The sequence below is a fragment of the Salmo salar genome, chromosome 05 (genome assembly GCF_965601325.2).
Source record: "Salmo salar chromosome 05, fSalSal1, whole genome shotgun sequence".
Taxonomy (NCBI): domain Eukaryota; kingdom Metazoa; phylum Chordata; class Actinopteri; order Salmoniformes; family Salmonidae; genus Salmo; species Salmo salar.
In genome coordinates this window covers 39604008-39621449 of record NC_138295.1, presented here as the reverse complement: position 1 = coordinate 39621449, position 17442 = coordinate 39604008, and the positions used below count along the sequence as shown (strand labels likewise).

General features: G+C 41.8%; 1 protein-coding gene across 1 annotated transcript; it reads left to right on the top strand.

Annotated features, from left to right (window-relative positions):
• Positions 1-509: 509 nt before the first annotated feature.
• Positions 510-16837, top strand: LOC106604896 (uncharacterized). The gene is made up of 5 exons (XM_045718234.2): positions 510-806; positions 1204-1539; positions 5076-5330; positions 15903-16010; positions 16136-16837. Exons 1-5 carry the CDS (start codon positions 758-760, stop codon positions 16384-16386), a joined length of 999 nt encoding a protein of 332 aa, XP_045574190.1. The 5' UTR covers positions 510-757; the 3' UTR covers positions 16387-16837.
• Positions 16838-17442: the final 605 nt, after the last annotated feature.

Sequence of the window (17442 nt, the reverse complement as noted above, 5' to 3'; positions counted from 1 at the left end):
TTGCCGGGTAGCTGTATAGCTTGCTTTGATGGTTGAGCTATGTACTCAGAATATTGAAAAATGTGCTTTCACCGAAAAGCTATTTTAAAATCTGACACAGCGGTTGCATTAAGGAGTAGTATATCTATAATTCTTTAAATAATTGTTTTATATTTTGTCAATGTTTATGATGAGTATTTCTGTAAATTAATGTGCACATTCCACGGAAGTTTTGGGAGGCAAACATTTTCTGAACATCACGCACCACGTTTCCTGCTCCTTGAGATACGTGACAGTTGGGCCTCTCTCTTCCTCTTTGGTTCTACATTAAACCCAAAAGGGTTCTATCTGGAACACAAAAAGGGTTATTCAAAGGGTTCTCCTATGGGGACAGCCAAAGAACCCTTTAGGTTCTAAATAGCACACAAAAAAATGTGTAGCATCACATTTCATTTTTTATTTTAGATATTATCTGATGTCATCACACACAAGACATTTAGCCAGCCTGGCTGTTTATTTAATGAAGAAGTGCTACTTTAAAGAGGCTCTTCCCCCTGAGTCACAACCTATTAATAGGGTAAGTACAAAATGACTCATTTCCTTTCTACTGAGTGACAGGGACAGCTGGAGTGTCTTTCATACCACCTTTTACATAGGTAATATTTATGCCGTAAAACATCGACAGGTTATTGAAATTCAGCACTGGATGAAAGATAGAGGACTTTGTTAAAGTACAAGAAGTTAATTTGTTAAGCTGAGTCCTGCTTTGTAAAGAGATATGGAGACTGTGTTTGGACTGTTGCTGATCTTAGCAGGAGTGTCTCATGGTAAGAAAATAATTTATATGTGTTGGTATAATATGAAGAGGCTTGTATAACATGTAGCAAGAGCATCACTGTGGGCTACTCAGAATCCCTTTGGTTAGCAAAACAATAAAGAGTTGTCTCCATGAAAATGATAACTGACTGAGGTGCTATTACTGTATATTCCCTATGATGCCATTCATTTGGTTGTACTGTTGCTTGGTGTATCCTCATCTATTGGTTAGCAAAACAATAAAGAGTTGTCTCCATGAAAATGATAACTGACTGAGGTGCTATTACTGTATATTCCCTATGATGCCATTCATTTGGTTGTACTGTTGCTTGGTGTATCCTCATCTATAAAATGAAACATGACTCAAAAGAGGACAGTGATAGAACACATCCCTTTCTTGTTTCTCAGGCATGGAGAGCTCCTGTGATGCTAGAGAGGATGGAGCTCAGTGTTATGGTGCTCTCGGAGGAACTGTCTTTCTCCAGTTGATCACCAATGCCAGTGGACATCAGTTTAGATTTTGGAAGGACCCAACTGGTGCTAAAACAGAGATACTCACAATGAGAAGAAATATATCGATAACAAAAGGGCCTATTAAAGGCAGGTCAGAGTTCTTTATAAACAAGGGGATATTCAGGATAGATAACACAGTAAGGAATGATTCTGATAAATACTGTGCTGAAACATTTGATTCAAATGGAATGTCGTTATCAGGCACCAGAAGACTACAACTGTTCATTGAAGGTAAATTGTAAATTCTAAGAAAAAAAGTTATAATTATTTGCTTCCGCAATATAAATTTAGACCATTTACTGAACAAAAATGATGCAACGACTGATAAATCAAAATTAAGAATGCATTTGTATAACTAACAAAACATATATACAGTGCCTTCAGAAAGTATCTATAGGCCTTGACTTAACCCAGATTTTGTTGTGTTAAGCCTGAAAATGATTAAATTGTTGTTGTTTTTCTCACTCACCTACACACAATACCCCATAATGACAAAGTGAAAACATGTTTTTTTTTATGTTAGCACCTTTATTTGCTTAAATATTCCCACCCCTGAGTCAATCCTTCGTAGAAGCACATTTGTCAGTGATTACAGCTGTGAGTCTTTCTGGGTATGTTTCTTCAATTATTCAATTATTCAAGCTCTGTCAAATTGGTGGTTATTGCTAGACAACCAAACTATTTCTTGCAATAGATTTTCAAGCAGATTTAAGTCAAAACTGTAACTCGGCCACTCAGGAACATTTACTGTCTTTTTGGTAAGCAACTCCACACTCTTAAAAATAAAAGGTTCCTGGAGTATCCTTTAGGGGTTTTTCAAATTGAAACTGTGGGGGAACCCCTATAACTGCTAGGTTTCCTGTTTTATTCAGAGGTGTAAGGAGGGTGTAGTCTGTGAATCCCCCAAATAGTAATTATACAGATTATTAACAAAACATGCACACGACAGAATTCATACCTTGGTTTTTGTGGAAAATGTGAATGAAAAAAACTGTTTTGATAATGGCTTTTCATACACATTCACATCCATAATGTAGAGGCCAATGGGATATTAATTGAAGAGGTAATAACATAACATACCAATACCAATTGACATACCTTTGTATGCCTCCTCATCTGTAGACACAAAAGTGAGCAGTTCAGTCATCTGCACCCAATACAGCTAGACTTCAACATATACTTATAGCCGCTACCTTTGTTGATTGACATCCATTGAATTGTGTCCTTTTTCTATTTTAGAAAGATTTGCACAAATATGAAAATATAGATGGTATCAACATAAAACAATATGAATTTAGATCATACAAGTGCTTGCACCTGCTTTCCTTTCAAATTCAAATTGAAATGTTTCAGTTGGGCAGTTAGGTTCCTGCAAAAAACAAAACATTAAGGAGGTTAATTGATGAACCCCACCTCCTACAGGGTTCTTGGAAGAACCGTTTGGGGGCAATTTCAGTGCCAAGAACGTTAAAACCTGTTGAGGACAGACGTCCCGCTAGCGGAACCCCGCGACCCCTCGCCAACAGCCAATGGAATAGCAGGGTGTGAAATACAAAACAACAAAACTCTCATAATTCAAATTTCTCAAACAATCAACTATTTTACACAATTTTAAAGATAAACTTCTCGTTAATCCAACCACATTGTCCGATTTCAAAAAGGCTTTACGACGAAAGCATAACATAGGATTATGTTATGACATCACCTTGACAAGAAAAACCACAGCCATTTTCCAAGCAAGGAGAGGCATGACAAAAACCAGAAATACAGCTAAAATTAATCACTAACCTTTGACGATCTTCATCAGATGACACTCCCAGGACTCAATGTTACAAAATACATGTATGTTTTGTTCGATAAAGTTCATATTTATATCCAAAAACCCCATTTTACATTGGCGCGTGATGTTCAGAAAATGTTTTGCCTCCAAAACTTCCGGTGAATGAGCACATCAATTTACAAAAATAATCATCATAAACGTTGATAAAATTTACAACAGTTATTGAAAGAATTATAGATACACTTCTCCTTAATGCAACCGCTGTGTCAGATTTCAAAATAGCTTAACGGCGAAAGCACATTGTTCAATATTCTGAGTACAGAGCTCAGCCATCAAAGCAAGCTATACAGTTACCCGCAAAGTTCTGGAGTCAACAAAACTCAGAAATAGTATTATAAATCTTCACTTGCCTTTGCTGATCTTCGTCGGAATGCATTCCAACCGGACAATAGCGTATTCATTACAGAGGAAAAGAAGGAACGGCCGCCTGCGTGATAGCGCAGTAAACAACTCATTGGTCTCAGGCAGTACACTGGTTGAATGGGCTCTTATTCTCTCCCCAGTAACAGTAGAAGCATGAAACAAGGTTCTAAAGACTGTTGACATCTAGTGGAAGCCTTAGGAAGTGCAAAATGACCCCACAGACACTGTAGTTTGGATAGGCAATCACTTGAAAAACTACAAACCTCAGATTTCCCACTTCCTGGTTGGATTTTTCTCAGGTTTTTGCCTGCCATATGAGTTATGTTATACTCACAGACATCATTCAAACAGTTTTAGAAACTTCAGTGTTTTTTTCTATCCAAATCTACTAATAATATGCAAATATTTGACTCTGGGCCCGAGTAGCAGGTAGTTTACTCTGGGCACGCTTTTCATCCGAACGTGAAAATACTGCCCCCTATCCCAAACAGGTTCTTCGATGAACTTTGAGGATCTTAGAATAACCCTTGTTCTACCCCTAATTTTTAGAGTGCAGTGGGGGCCTTGTGTTTTAGGTTATTATCCTGCCGAAAGGAGAATTAATCTCCCAATGTCTGTTGGAAAGCAAACTGAACCAAGTTTTCCTCTAGGATTTTGCGGGTGTTTAGCTCCATTCCGTTTCTTTTTATGTTGAAAAACTCCCCAGTCCTTAACAATTACAAGCATACCCATAACAATGCAGCTACCACCATGCTTGCATGGTCACCACTATGCTATGCAGGTCAAAAAGTGAATTGCTTTTCAACATTTTTTTACAGTATTACTTTACTGCCTTGTTGTAAAGAGGATGCATGTTTTGGAATATTTTTATTCAGTACAGGCTTCTTGCTTTTCACTTTGTCAATTAGGTTAGTATTGTGGAGCAACTAATGTTGTTGATCCATCTTTAGTGTTCTCCTGTCACAGCCATTAAACTCTAAATGTTTTGCTTCATGGTGAAATCCCGGCGCAGTTTCCTTCCTTTCCAGCAACTAATTTAGGAAGGACACCTGTATCTTTGTAGTTACAGGGTGTATTGATGCACCATCCAAAGTGTAATTCATAACTAAACCATGCTCAAAGGGATATTCATTGTCTGCTTAATTTTTATTTTACCCCTCTACCAACAGGCGCCCTTCTTTGCGAGGCATTGAAAAACATCCCTGGTCTTTGTGGTTGAGTGTGTGTTTTAAAATCACTGCTTGACTCTATGTGTGGGGTACAGAGATGAGGCAATCATTCAAAAATCATCTTAAATACTATTATTGCACACAGAGTTAGTCCATGCAACTTATTATCTGAGTTGTTAAGCACATGTTTACTACTGAACTTATTTAGGCTTGCAATAACAAAAGGGGAATGAAAACGTATTGACGCAAGACAGCTTTTCATTCTCTATTCATTTTAAAAATGGTAAAAAGACACTGTAAATATGTTTCCATATCTGTAATTTTGATAAGCTAGACAGCAACCAGTAACCACATTATAACATCAACATAAATGCATTCATCATCTTCCCCCATAGCCCCTGTGACACAGGCTAAGCTGTCCTCTAAGTGTCTGTCCCTTGGAGCGATGAGGGTATCTTGTTCCTCTGAGGGGGACAGTCCCCAGTACAGCTGGACTCTGGATGGACACCCACTGAACAACAATGATAACTCTTTTGGTGAGATGACAAACTCCATCACACTGCAGAAAGGCCTGTCTGGGGATCTCAACTGCACCATCAGAAACAATATCAGCAGTGTTACTGTCAGCAGGATAATCTTACCTTGTCCAGGTAAGATACTGTTTAATATCAATGATAATAATGATGATGATGATTATAATGATGATCAGCCCTTATCAATGGAAATTAATCTGTTTAGAAACAGCGCTATCCATCCTCCTGGGCTTTTCACTCACAATATTGTCTAGGGTATACCGAGAATGGTGCGACAAACAAAAAACATCTAGTAAGCGGCAGTCCTATGGGTGAAAACAGCTCGTTAATGAGAGGTCGAAGGAGAATGGCAAAAATCGTGCAAGCTAACAGGCGGGCCACAACCAGGCAAATAATGCTGCAGTACAACAGTGGTGTGCAGAATGGTTTCTCTCTGTCCTTGTCACAGATGGGCTATTGCAGCAGATGACCACAATGGGTTCCACTCCTATCAGCTAAAAATAGGAACAAGTGGCTCCAGTGGGCACACGATCACCAACACTGGACAATTGAGGAGTGGAAAAACATTACCTGGTCTGACGAATCCCGGTTCTTCTTGCGTCAGGCTGATGGCAGAGTCAGGATTTAGCATAAGCAGGATGAGTCCATGGAGCCATCCTGCTTGGTGCAGTAGCTGTGTGTGGGTAAAATCCCTAGGGAAGCCAAGCCCCCCCACCCCAAAAAAAGCCATATTACAACCTACTTTGACTAAGTGCGTATTTTGATAAGTGCGTTGTTTTCTGTTAATTCATATGCTTTGCGACCATGATATACAGGCCTAAAGGCCAAGACATTAAGACAGAATAAATTCAACCACACCTTTGTTTTATCACAAAACCGGATAGCAAACTCTGTCCTGTGAAGTCCATGACGCTTATTGCATATAACAGACAGTGGATCTACAGCATAGTTAAGCAAGTTTATGTTTCCGACTTTTTCGAACCACTTAACAACTATTGATTTAGAACCACAGAGAGTTACCGCAAGTTGCAAAGAAAACAGTTGCTGCCTCCACCATTCCAGCACCATTTCAACTTTACCAATTCCACATCATCAAATCACCTCTGCTCAGTCTAATACAGACAACTGAAAGATACACCCCCCCCCCAAAAAAAAAGTTGTCCAATCAACATAAACTAAATATGATGTGGCTGTCCATGGTTCTGATTTCTGTTTGCGCTTGTGTATGTGCGTGCGCGCGTTCGTGCAAGTAAAAAAACATGTTGACTCACCCTACTTGTAGAGAAACGCCAATGCCATCCTCTTCTCTTTCATGTTGACGAAACGGTCTATCACGTTGTCATACAGTAGACACTTATTTTTGTTGTCCTAGGCTACCTGGCTAAAATGCTTGCTCGCTAGCCTAACTTCCGTTCATGGGCAATGTTAGCTAGTTAACATTAGCCTTCTACATCTAGCTACTTTACATATTGAACTTCCATCTTCTCAGACTAGGGTCACAACAGTGTATGAATTAATGGTTGGATCAGAATTGCCCTTATAATCATTGGATGGAGAACTAAGTAAAACCACAAGTCCAAATCCCTATCTCCATCCATGGATAATTTAGGAAAGGGACAATTTTAGCTAGCTAGCTAGCCACCAGAGGACAACAACACAACGAGATGCAACAATTCAAGTTGTTTCTGTTAATGACATATGCTTTCAAAGCGATTTGATAGGAGAGACACCAAATCCAAGCTGGCTTCCCTTGACACTTTTTTTTTTATTTCGCCATGACCATTCGCAGTTGAGCTCGCTCAGTTTAGCTCAACAATGATTGGCAAATTGTCAAGGGAGTCCAAATGCTCACTTGGTTCCCTTTCATTCAATGCTAGGGGTGGCAACAACGTCATACTCGTTTGGACCAGACCAGTGATGCCAACTTAGCAATTTTGTTGCTAGATTTATCAATTTTTCAGACTACCCTGGCAACTTTTTTTTCAAACAGCACCTAGCAACAAATTTAGCTACTTTAAAAAATGTATTTGGAACTTTTAGCAACTTTTTGGAAAGTGACTGAAACGCTAAAATGCACGCATTTTCCCTCTAAATTACACAAAAACGATTTTCTTTGTCACACACTTAGTCACAACACACGTGCCTGGCTGCAAAAGTGCATTGTGAGTGACGTCATCAGCAGGCGCTCAGCTCATGCACAGGCAGCAGAAGGCCTGCAGCAATTTCAGCAAATTGCAAATCATTGTTGGCTGACTCCAGCAGCAGTAATATGCGTTCGACGAGACAAATCCAATGAATATAGTTGGTCACGAATGTTTATATCTTGAACAGAACTTACAACATCAATCAACATGTCTCAATCAGAATTGTACAGCCAGAAGTACAGAAAAGAGTGGGAGTCTGTACCTGAATTTAAAGGGTGGCTGAAGCCAGTAATTGGGGATGATTGTCGGTCATACAGTGCGTACTGCAAATCAGATATGCTTGCAAAAATGTATGACATCAAAAAACATTGTGCTACAGCAAAGCATATAAATAAATCAAAACCGTACAACCCTGCAACGTAGTCTACATTACCATAGTTGGTTAAGAAAGTGGATAACTGCAAAAGCGCAGAAGCTACTATGGCAATGGCCATTGCGGAGCATTGTTCGCTGCTAGCACGCGACCATTTAGGTATGGCTTGCAAAGCTGCCTTTTCAGATTCTGTGGCAGCAACAAACTTCCAAGTGCACAGAAATGATTAGGGGAGTACTGGCTCCTTCTTTTCTCAAAAGGGTAACATCAGATGTGGGGGATGAGAAGTTCAGTCTCCTTTTGGAGGAGTCCACTGATGTCAGTGTCTCGAAATACCTGGGTGTGGTGATTCGGTATTTCAGTGCTAAAAAAAAGAACCATTGTGTCCACATTTCTCGGGCTGGTTGAATTGGAGGCGGCGATGCCAGATCAATAGCAAAGACGGTAGTTGAGTTTCTTGAGAAGTGTAACTTTAAAAAAGAGAATCTTCAGGGTATTGGCATTGATAATGCATCCGTGATGACTGGGGTGTACAACAGGGTGCACAAGATTTTAAAGGAAGAATGTGCATTGCCCAATTTGGTACTCATCCCCTGTGTGTGCGCCATTCTTTACAATTGGCTGACAGTGCAGCATCCAAAGAAACCATCCCTAGGAGTGTTGAGTACTTAATCAGGGAAACCTACAACTGGTTTTCGATTTCCCCAAAACGTCACGAGGCGTACAAAGCAGTGTATGCCACCATTAATTGTGGCCAGAAACCCCTGCAGATCACCAAAGCGTGTGCCACACGTTGGCTATCGATTGAGCCTGCGGTAACTCGTATATTGAACCAGTGGGAAGAACTGAAACTCCACTTTGTGTTGACCAAGGCCAGTGAGCATTGCTACATGGTGGATGTGCTCCACGCCATGTACATGGACAAGACCAACTATGTCTACCTGACATTCTTGTAATTAATCCTGTCCGACGTACTAGTTGCAGTGAAGTCATTTGAGGGAGAGCAAACAGATCCTGTCAAGCTTTTGGACAATCTGGTACACCTCTTAACATCAATTTGCAGCAGAGTAGTCAACCCAATGGCAAAAATTGATGTCCTGAAGGATGCCATTGATGGACATCTCAGTCCATCACCATTCCGTGGGTACCTTTTCGAGAGCATGGTGTACCAACTCAGTCTTGCGCCAGAGGACAAAAAGGAAATTCGGAGACGGTGCATCAACTACATTGTTGCTTTAAGCAAGGAGCTGCAAGCAAGGCTCCCAGACAACCTAGAAACCTTGCGAAACATGGCCTTGTTCAGTGTTAAGGAAACGCTAAAGCACAATAAAGGCACCACTGAAATTATTAGTAGCTGGGGTACCAGCCCCAAACAATTGATCAAATTGTTTCCCAATGGAGAAACATCCATTTGTTTAGGTGGGACTCAACTGAAAATACAGTTGAGTTTTGGAGTGAAGTGAATGACTACACGGACTCTTCCGGGTCAAATCCATTTGAAGAACTGTGCAAAGCTGCACTCGCTGCCCTCTCCTTGCCACACTCAAATGCGGAGGTTGAACGGCTGTTCAGCCAAATGAGTGTGGTCAAGTCAAAGTTAAGAAATAGAATGTCACTGCACACTCTCAACTCCATACTCCTGGTGGGGTATGGACTGAAGCTGGCTGGTGATACCTGTTACCAGCATAAACTACCAAGTGAAGTTCTGCAGCAGTTTGGCACCACAGCAGCATACAGCTTTAAGGCCACTCCATCCTCTTCTGTTGGTTCCAGCTCCGTGACAATGCAGTTGGACAGTGAAGATGAAGTGGATTTCCTTGCCAATCTATGAGAACAGTGGCAATATTTGTAGGAAACCAGTAAGCAGCTATCCAGCCAAACAGCACAACAACCTGGAGAGAGATGCCTAGCGCACACATAATTATTTTAGTTAAGTTGCTTGTTCAATAAGATAGCATATATACCTTGCTATTAGCTTGTACCTATAATTGTTGATCAGTTAGGTAGCATGTTAACTACCAGTACACTGCTTAATACTATAATTGTTCAGAATGTGTAGGTTTACAAGTTAAAAATAAAATAAATAAAATGTAAATTGTTCAATAATGTGTAATTGTTCAATAATTCAATGTGTTGCGTTTAAAAATATAAATATCGGATCATATAAAATGTGTTGTGTTTAAATTACTTTTACAAATAAAAATATGTGAATATGTAAACTAACAAATGTCAAATCATATTTTTGGCCGAGATGGCCAGTCAGTTTGAGTAAAGTCATTGTGTATTCTACGTAATGACTCAGTTTTACGTTATTACGTAATGACGTTATCACGCAATGACATCACGTCATTTAGCAACTTTTAGCAACAAATCGACCTGCCGCTAGCAACTTGCCCTGAAAATTAGTTGGCAACACTGGACCAGACAGTATCAGATGGAAGGCCAGATGCTTTCTCCTGTGAGATAAATTCAGCCTCTTGCGAATTGAAGGAAAATTGTGAAACAGTGACAAAAGAGATATTTATTTATTTATTTATTTATTGTGGGGGGGTACATTATTTGGGGAAGCCCGGCTTCCCTTGGCCTCCATGAATACACGTCATTGGCTTGGTGTCAATGGTACATGCATTTGGTGGCGATGTAATTGAATGGGGAATGTTTTCCTGGCACATGTTAGGTCCGTTGATAACAATTGAGCAACATTTTCATGCCCTGAAGATTTCAGGCTGTTCTGGTGGCAAAGAGGGGTCCAACCCAGTACTAGATCCGTGTACCAAATAAACTGGAAACTGAGTGTATATAAACTCTGCAAAAAAATAAACATCCCTTTTTCAGGACCCAGATGCCCAGGGTCCCTGCTCATCTGTGTGTACGTGCCTTTGGCATTCTGCAAGGAGGCATTAGGACTGCAGATGTGGCCAGGGCAATAAATTGCAATGTCTGTACTGTGAGATGCCTAAGACACCTCATCAATCTACACACAATACCCCATAATGAAAAATAAAAAACTGGTTTTTAGAAATGTTAGCAAATGTAAAAAAAGAAAAATGTAAAAGACCCTTTATTCAGTACTATGTTCAAGCACCTTGGCAGTGATTGTGGCCTAGAGTCTTCTTGGTATGAGGCTTCAAGCTTGGATCACCTGTTTTTGGGGAGTTTCTCCCATTCTTCTCTGTAAATCCTCTCAAGCTCTGTCAGGTTGGATGGGGAGCGTTGCTGCACAGCTATTTTCAGGTCTCTCCAGAGATGTTTAATCAGGCTCTGGCTTGGCCACTCAAGGGCATTCAGAGTCTCCATTCTTTCACTCCTGCATTGTCTTGGCTCTGTGCTTAGGGTCATTGTCCTGTTGGAAGATGAACCTTCGCCCTAGTCGGAGATCCTGAGCGCTCTTGAGCAGGTTTTCATCAAGGATCTCTTTGTACTTTGCTCGATCCTGACTAGTCTCCCAGTCCATGATGGAGAAACATCCCCATATCATGATGCTGCCATCACCATGCTTCACCGTAGGAATGGTGCCAGGTTTCTTCCAGATGTGATGCTTGGCATTCATACCAAAGAGTTCCATCTTGGTTTCATCAGACCAGAGAATCTGGTTTCTCATGGTCTGAGAGTCCTTTAGGTGCCTATTGGCAAACTCCAAGTGGGCTGTCCTGCCTTTTACTGAGGAGTGGCTTCTGTCTGTCCATTCTATCATAAACGCCTGATTGATGTAGTGCTGCAGAGATGGTTTGTCACGGCTGTTCGAAGGAGCGGACCAAGATGCAGCTTGTTTGTAGTTCCACATTTATTAAACGTGAAACTGAATGCAAATACACATAAATACTTGAAAACACAAAAACAACAAACCGTGACGCAGAGAGGAAAACACATTACTCAAAAGATAATAACCCACCAACAATTCGAAAAACCCCTACATAAATATGATCTCTAATCAGAGGCAATGAGGATCAGCTGCCTCTAATTAGAGATCAACCCCAAACAATCCCAACATAGAAATAGACAAACTAGAACTTAAACATCGAAATAGAAAACATAGAACAACCCAAAACACCCCCTGTCACGCCCTGCCCTACTCTCCTATAGAAGATGACATCTTACTAGGGTCAGGACGTGACATGGTTGTCATTTTGGAAGGTTCTCCAATCTCCTCAGAGGAACTCTGAAGCTCTGTCAGAGTGACCATCGGGTTCTTGGTCACCTCCCTGACCAAGGCCCTTCTCCTCCGATTGCTCACCTTGGCCCGGCAGCCAGCCATAGGAAGAGTCTTGGTGGTTCCAAACTTCTTCCATTTAATAATGATGTAGGCCACTGTGTTCTTCGGGACCTTCGGTTCCCTTCCCCAGATCTGTGCCTCGACACAATCCTGTCTCGGAGCTCTAAGGACAATTCCTTCGACCTCATAACTTGGTTTTTGATCTGACATGCACTGTCAACTGTGGGATGTTATATAGACAGGTGTGGGCCTTTCCAAATTATGTCCAATCAATTGGATTTACCACAGGTGGACTCCAAACAAGTTGTAGAAACATTTTAAGGATGATCAATGTAAACAGGATGCAGCTGAGCTCAATTTCAAGTCTCATAGCAAAGTGTCTGAAAACGTATGTAAATAAGTGTTGTGAATTTCGTTATCAATGTTCATAAACTTCAATGAATCTACTCAGTCTGCAACCCAGAGTTTGTAAGATTCTGGTTGAATGAAACAGACGAGAGTCCCAGCTTACAATAGTCAAAATGTTTATTCACGAGGGTACTCTGAAGTCCATTACACAAAGACATCCATTTTATACTTCCACACAAACAGTAGATATCCTACGTACATACATACACACGAACAGTAGGTGAGTTGTGTGCTTCTCCAGAGTTCTCACCACTGTATCACTACCCAGCGCTGTCCGTTCCATTCCCCCGAGATTAGAGAAACCTTGAGAAGTACTCCCTGTCCTATCATAAGTTTCTCTGAGTTCTAGCCAGGTCGAGCCAAACACAGTTTTAATTGTTCTCTGTATTTTCTTCGGCACACACATATTTATCTCCCACCCAGTCCAACCTAGTTGGACTTATGTTTAATACTTTAATTATACATGCTACATAAACAAGTAATTACTAATTAGTTACATTTCAGGGTAGAATTATTTAATCATTATCTTTTAAACATATAAATTATTTTATCAATAAGGTATGCGTTTTTTATTTTTAATACATTTGCAAAGACGTCTAAGAACCTGTTTTCGCTTTCACATTATGGGGTATTGTGTGTAGATTGAAAACATTTAATTTAATCAGTTTTAGAATAAGGCTGTAATGTAACAAAATGTGAAAAAAGTCAAGGGGCCTGATTTATTTTCTTAGGCACTGTATATTTGGCTGATTACCGAGACGTGACGTGATCATAACAACATACAGGAACTCAAGTCCTTCTGTTCACCTGACTTAGAATTCCTCACAATCAAATGCCAACCGCATTATCTACCTAGAGAATTCTCTTCGATTATAATCACAGCTGCATATATCCCCCCCAAGCAGACACATCGATAGCCCTGAACAAACTTAATTTGACTCTATGTAAACTGGAAACCACATATGCTGAGGCTGCATTTATTGTAGCTGGGGATTTTAACAAGGCTAATCTGAAAACAAGGCTCCCTAAATTCTATCAGCATATCGATTGCACTACCAGGGCTGGCAAAACCCTAGATCATTGCTATTCTAACTTCCGCGACGCATATAAGGCCCTCCCCCGCTCTCCTTTCGGAAAAGCTGGCCATGACTCCATTTTGTTGTTTCCAGCCTATAGACAGAAACTAAAACAGGAAGCTCCCGCGCTCAGATCTGATCAACGCTGGTGCGACCAATCGGATTCCACGCATCAAGATTGCTTCGATCACGTGGACTGGGATATGTTCCGCATTGCGGCGAACAACAACATTGACAAATACGATGAGTCGGTGAGCGGGTTTATTAGCAAGGGCATCGGCGATGTCGTACCCACAGCGTCTATTAAAACATTCTCAAACTAGAAACCGTGGATTGATGGCAGCACTTGCGCAAAACTGAAAACGCAAACCACTGCTTTTAATCAGGGCAAGGTGACCGGAAACATTACCGTAGCTGTAGCTATTCCCTCCGCAAGGCAATCAAACTAGCTAAGCGTCAGTATAGAGAATGTAGAGTCGCAATTCAACGGCTCAGACACAAGAGGTATGTGGCAGGGTCTACAGTCAATCACGGACTATAAAAGGAAAACCAGCCCTGTCGCGGACCAGGATGTCTTGCTCCCAGACAGACTAAACAATTTCTTTGCTCGCTTTGAGGACAATACAGTGCCACTGACACGGCCCGCTACCAAAACCTACGGGCTCTCCTTCATTGCAGCCGACGTGAGCAAAACATTTAAACGTGTCAACCCTCGCAAGGCCGCAGGCCCAGATGGCATCCCCAGCCGCATCCTCAGAGCATGCGCAGACCAGCTGGCTGGTGTGTTTACGGACATATTCAATCAATCCTTATCCCAGTCTGCTGTCCCAACATGCTTCAAGAGGGCCACCATTGTTCCTGTTCCCAAGAAAGCTAAGGTAACTGAGCTAAATGACTACCACCCCGTAGCACTCACTTCCGTCATCATGAAGTGCTTTGAGAGACTAGTCAAGGACCATATCACCTCCACCATACCTGACACCCTAGACCCACTCCAATTTGCATACCGCCCCAATAGGTCCACAGACGACGCAATTGCAATCACACTGCACACTGCCCTAACCCATCTGGACAAGATGAATACCTATGTGAGAATGCTGTTCATCGACTACAGCTCAGCTTTTAACACCATAGTACCCTCCAAACTCGTCATCAAGCTCGAGACCCTGGGTCTCGACCCCGCCCTGTGCAATTGGGTCCTGGACTTCCTGACGGGCCGCCCCCAGGTGGTGAGGGTAGGTAACAACATCTCCACCCCACTGATCCTCAACACTGGGGCCCCACAAGGATGCGTTCTCAGCCCTCTCCTGTACTCCCTATTCACCTACGACTTGCAGATGACACTACAGTGGTAGGCTTGATTACCAACAATGACGAGACGGCCTACAGGAAGGAGGTGAGGGCCCTCGGAGTGTGGTGTCAGGAAAATAACCTCACACTCAACATCAACAAAACAAAGGAGATGATTGTGGACTTCAGGAAACAGCAGAGGGAGCACCCCCCTATCCACATCGATGGGACAGTAGTGGAGAGGGTAGAACATTTTAAGTTCCTCGGCGTACACATCACGGACAAACTGAAATGGTCCAACCACACAGACAGCGTGGTGAAGAAGGCGCAGCAGCGCCTCTTCAACCTCAGGAGGCTGAAGAAATTTGGCTTGTCACCAAAAACACTCAAACTTTTACAGATGCACAATCGAGAGCATCCTGTCGGGCTGTATCACCGCCTGGTACGGCAACTGCTCCGCCCATAACTGTAAGGCTCTCCAGAGGGTAGTGAGGTCTGCACAATGTATCACCGGAGGCAAACTACCTGCCCTCCAGGACACCTACACCACCCGATGTCACAGGAAGGCCAAAAAGATCATCAAGGACAACAACCACCCGAGCCACTGCCGCTATCATCCAGAAGGCGAGGTCAGTACAGGTGCATCAAAGCAGGGACTGAGAGACTGAAAAACAGCTTCTATCTCAAGGCCATCAGACTGTTAACCAGCCATCACTAACATTGAGTGGCTGCTGCCAACATACTGACTCAACACCAGCAACTTTAATAATGGAAAAATTGATGTAATAAATGTATCACTAGCCACTTTAAACAATGCCACTTATATATGTTTACATACCCTACATTACTCATCTCATATGTATATACTGTACTCTATACCATCCACTGCATCTTGCCTATGCCGTTCTATACCATCACTCATTCACATATATTTTTTATGTACATATTCTTATTCATTCCTTTACACTTGTGTGTATAAGGTAATTGTTGTGAAATTGTTAGATTAGATTACTCGTTGGATATTTCTGCATTGTCAGAACTAGAAGCCCAAGCATTTCGCTACACTCACATTAACATCTGCTAATCATATGTATGTGACAAATACAATTTGAATTGATTTGTTTTTACAATGAAACAACCTTAGTGCTGATGTTGTTCTGTCTCTGTTTCCTCTCTTTTACCCAGAGATCATAGGGATGGTAGCAGGGTCTCTGGTAGGCATAGTCCTTGTCCTAGGGATGGTGTTGGTAGTTTACTGTGTCCAGAAGAAGAAGACACCTCCAAAGACTTCAGGTTAGAGGATATTTAGCTGTAGCTCTTCATTTTATCTCAATTAACTTGTGAAGTAAATGTAAAAGGAAATGCTTCAATGGCAAGACTAATGATCTCGCTCTCTTTCTCGCTCTCTCTCTCCACAGCTAAGGATAACAGCCAGGAGGTGGAATATGTTGATGTCAGGATACAAAAGAAGCAGATGAGACAGAAGGAGAGGGAGGCGCTGGTGGAGTTGGAGTACGGAGAGGAGAAAGTGGCGGGGGGTCCCCAGCAGACGATGGAGGTGGAGTATGGACACTTTAAAATATTAGAGGGTCCCTCGAAGAAGGTACACACACCTGAGGAGGAGGACTGTGTGTACGCCAGGGTACAGAAAGGCCAGGGAGCAAGGTAGTGTCTAGATAGAGTAGAAGAGGCTGAGCGTTTAATCACTCGTTGCGTCCCAATAATCTCTCCTTTCTTAAAGTGTTGACTTGTTCACTTCCCTTCACGTATTTCAAAGGAAATTAATGGTATATGGCAACTTCCTATACCAATCCAATTATTTAAAATGTGTGGGGAGTAGTGAAGGAATGCACACATCTGGAAGAAGGAGAAATTATTGGGATGCAATCCTGAGGCCCGGAGTTGATACAGACGACAGCTATGTCTAATCATGTTGTTTTACAGTTACAGTAACAGCTTTGTTTTGCATGTTCACACTTTAGAACACATATTGTCTGTTTCCAAGAAGTGGATACATCACTTCAGTTTCTTTACCACGTGTCTTTCTTTGGAAAACGGTTTTAACACAAACTCAGCAAAAAAAGAAACGTCCCTTTTTCATTCTTTCAAAGATAATTCGTTGATCTTTCATAGATCTTCATTGTAAACGATTTAAACACTGTTTCCCATGCTTGTTCAATGAACCATAAACAATTAATGAACATGCACCTGTGGAACGGTTGTTAAGACATTAACAGCTTACAGATGGTAGGCAATTAAGGTCACAGTTCTGAAAACTTAGGACACTTAGGACACTTTCTATTAACTCTGAAAAACACCAAAAGAAAGATGCCCAGGGTCCCTGCTCATCTGTGTGAACGTGGCTTAGGCATGCTGCAAGTAGGCATTAGGACTGCAGATGTGGCCAGAGCAATACATTGCAATGTCTGTACTGTGAGATGCCTAAGACAGCGCTACAGGGAGACAGTGAGACAGTAGACAGCTGATAATCCTCGCAGTGGCAGACCACGTGTAACAACACCTGCACAGGATCGGTACAGCCGAACATCACACCTGCGGGACAGGTACAGGATGGCAACAATATCTGCCCGAGTTACACCAGGAACGTACAATCCATCCATCAGTGCTCAGACTGTCCGCAATAGGCTGAGAGAGGCTGGAATGAGGGCTTGCAGGCCTGTTGTAAGGCAGGTCCTCACCAGACATCAGCGGCAACAACGTTGCC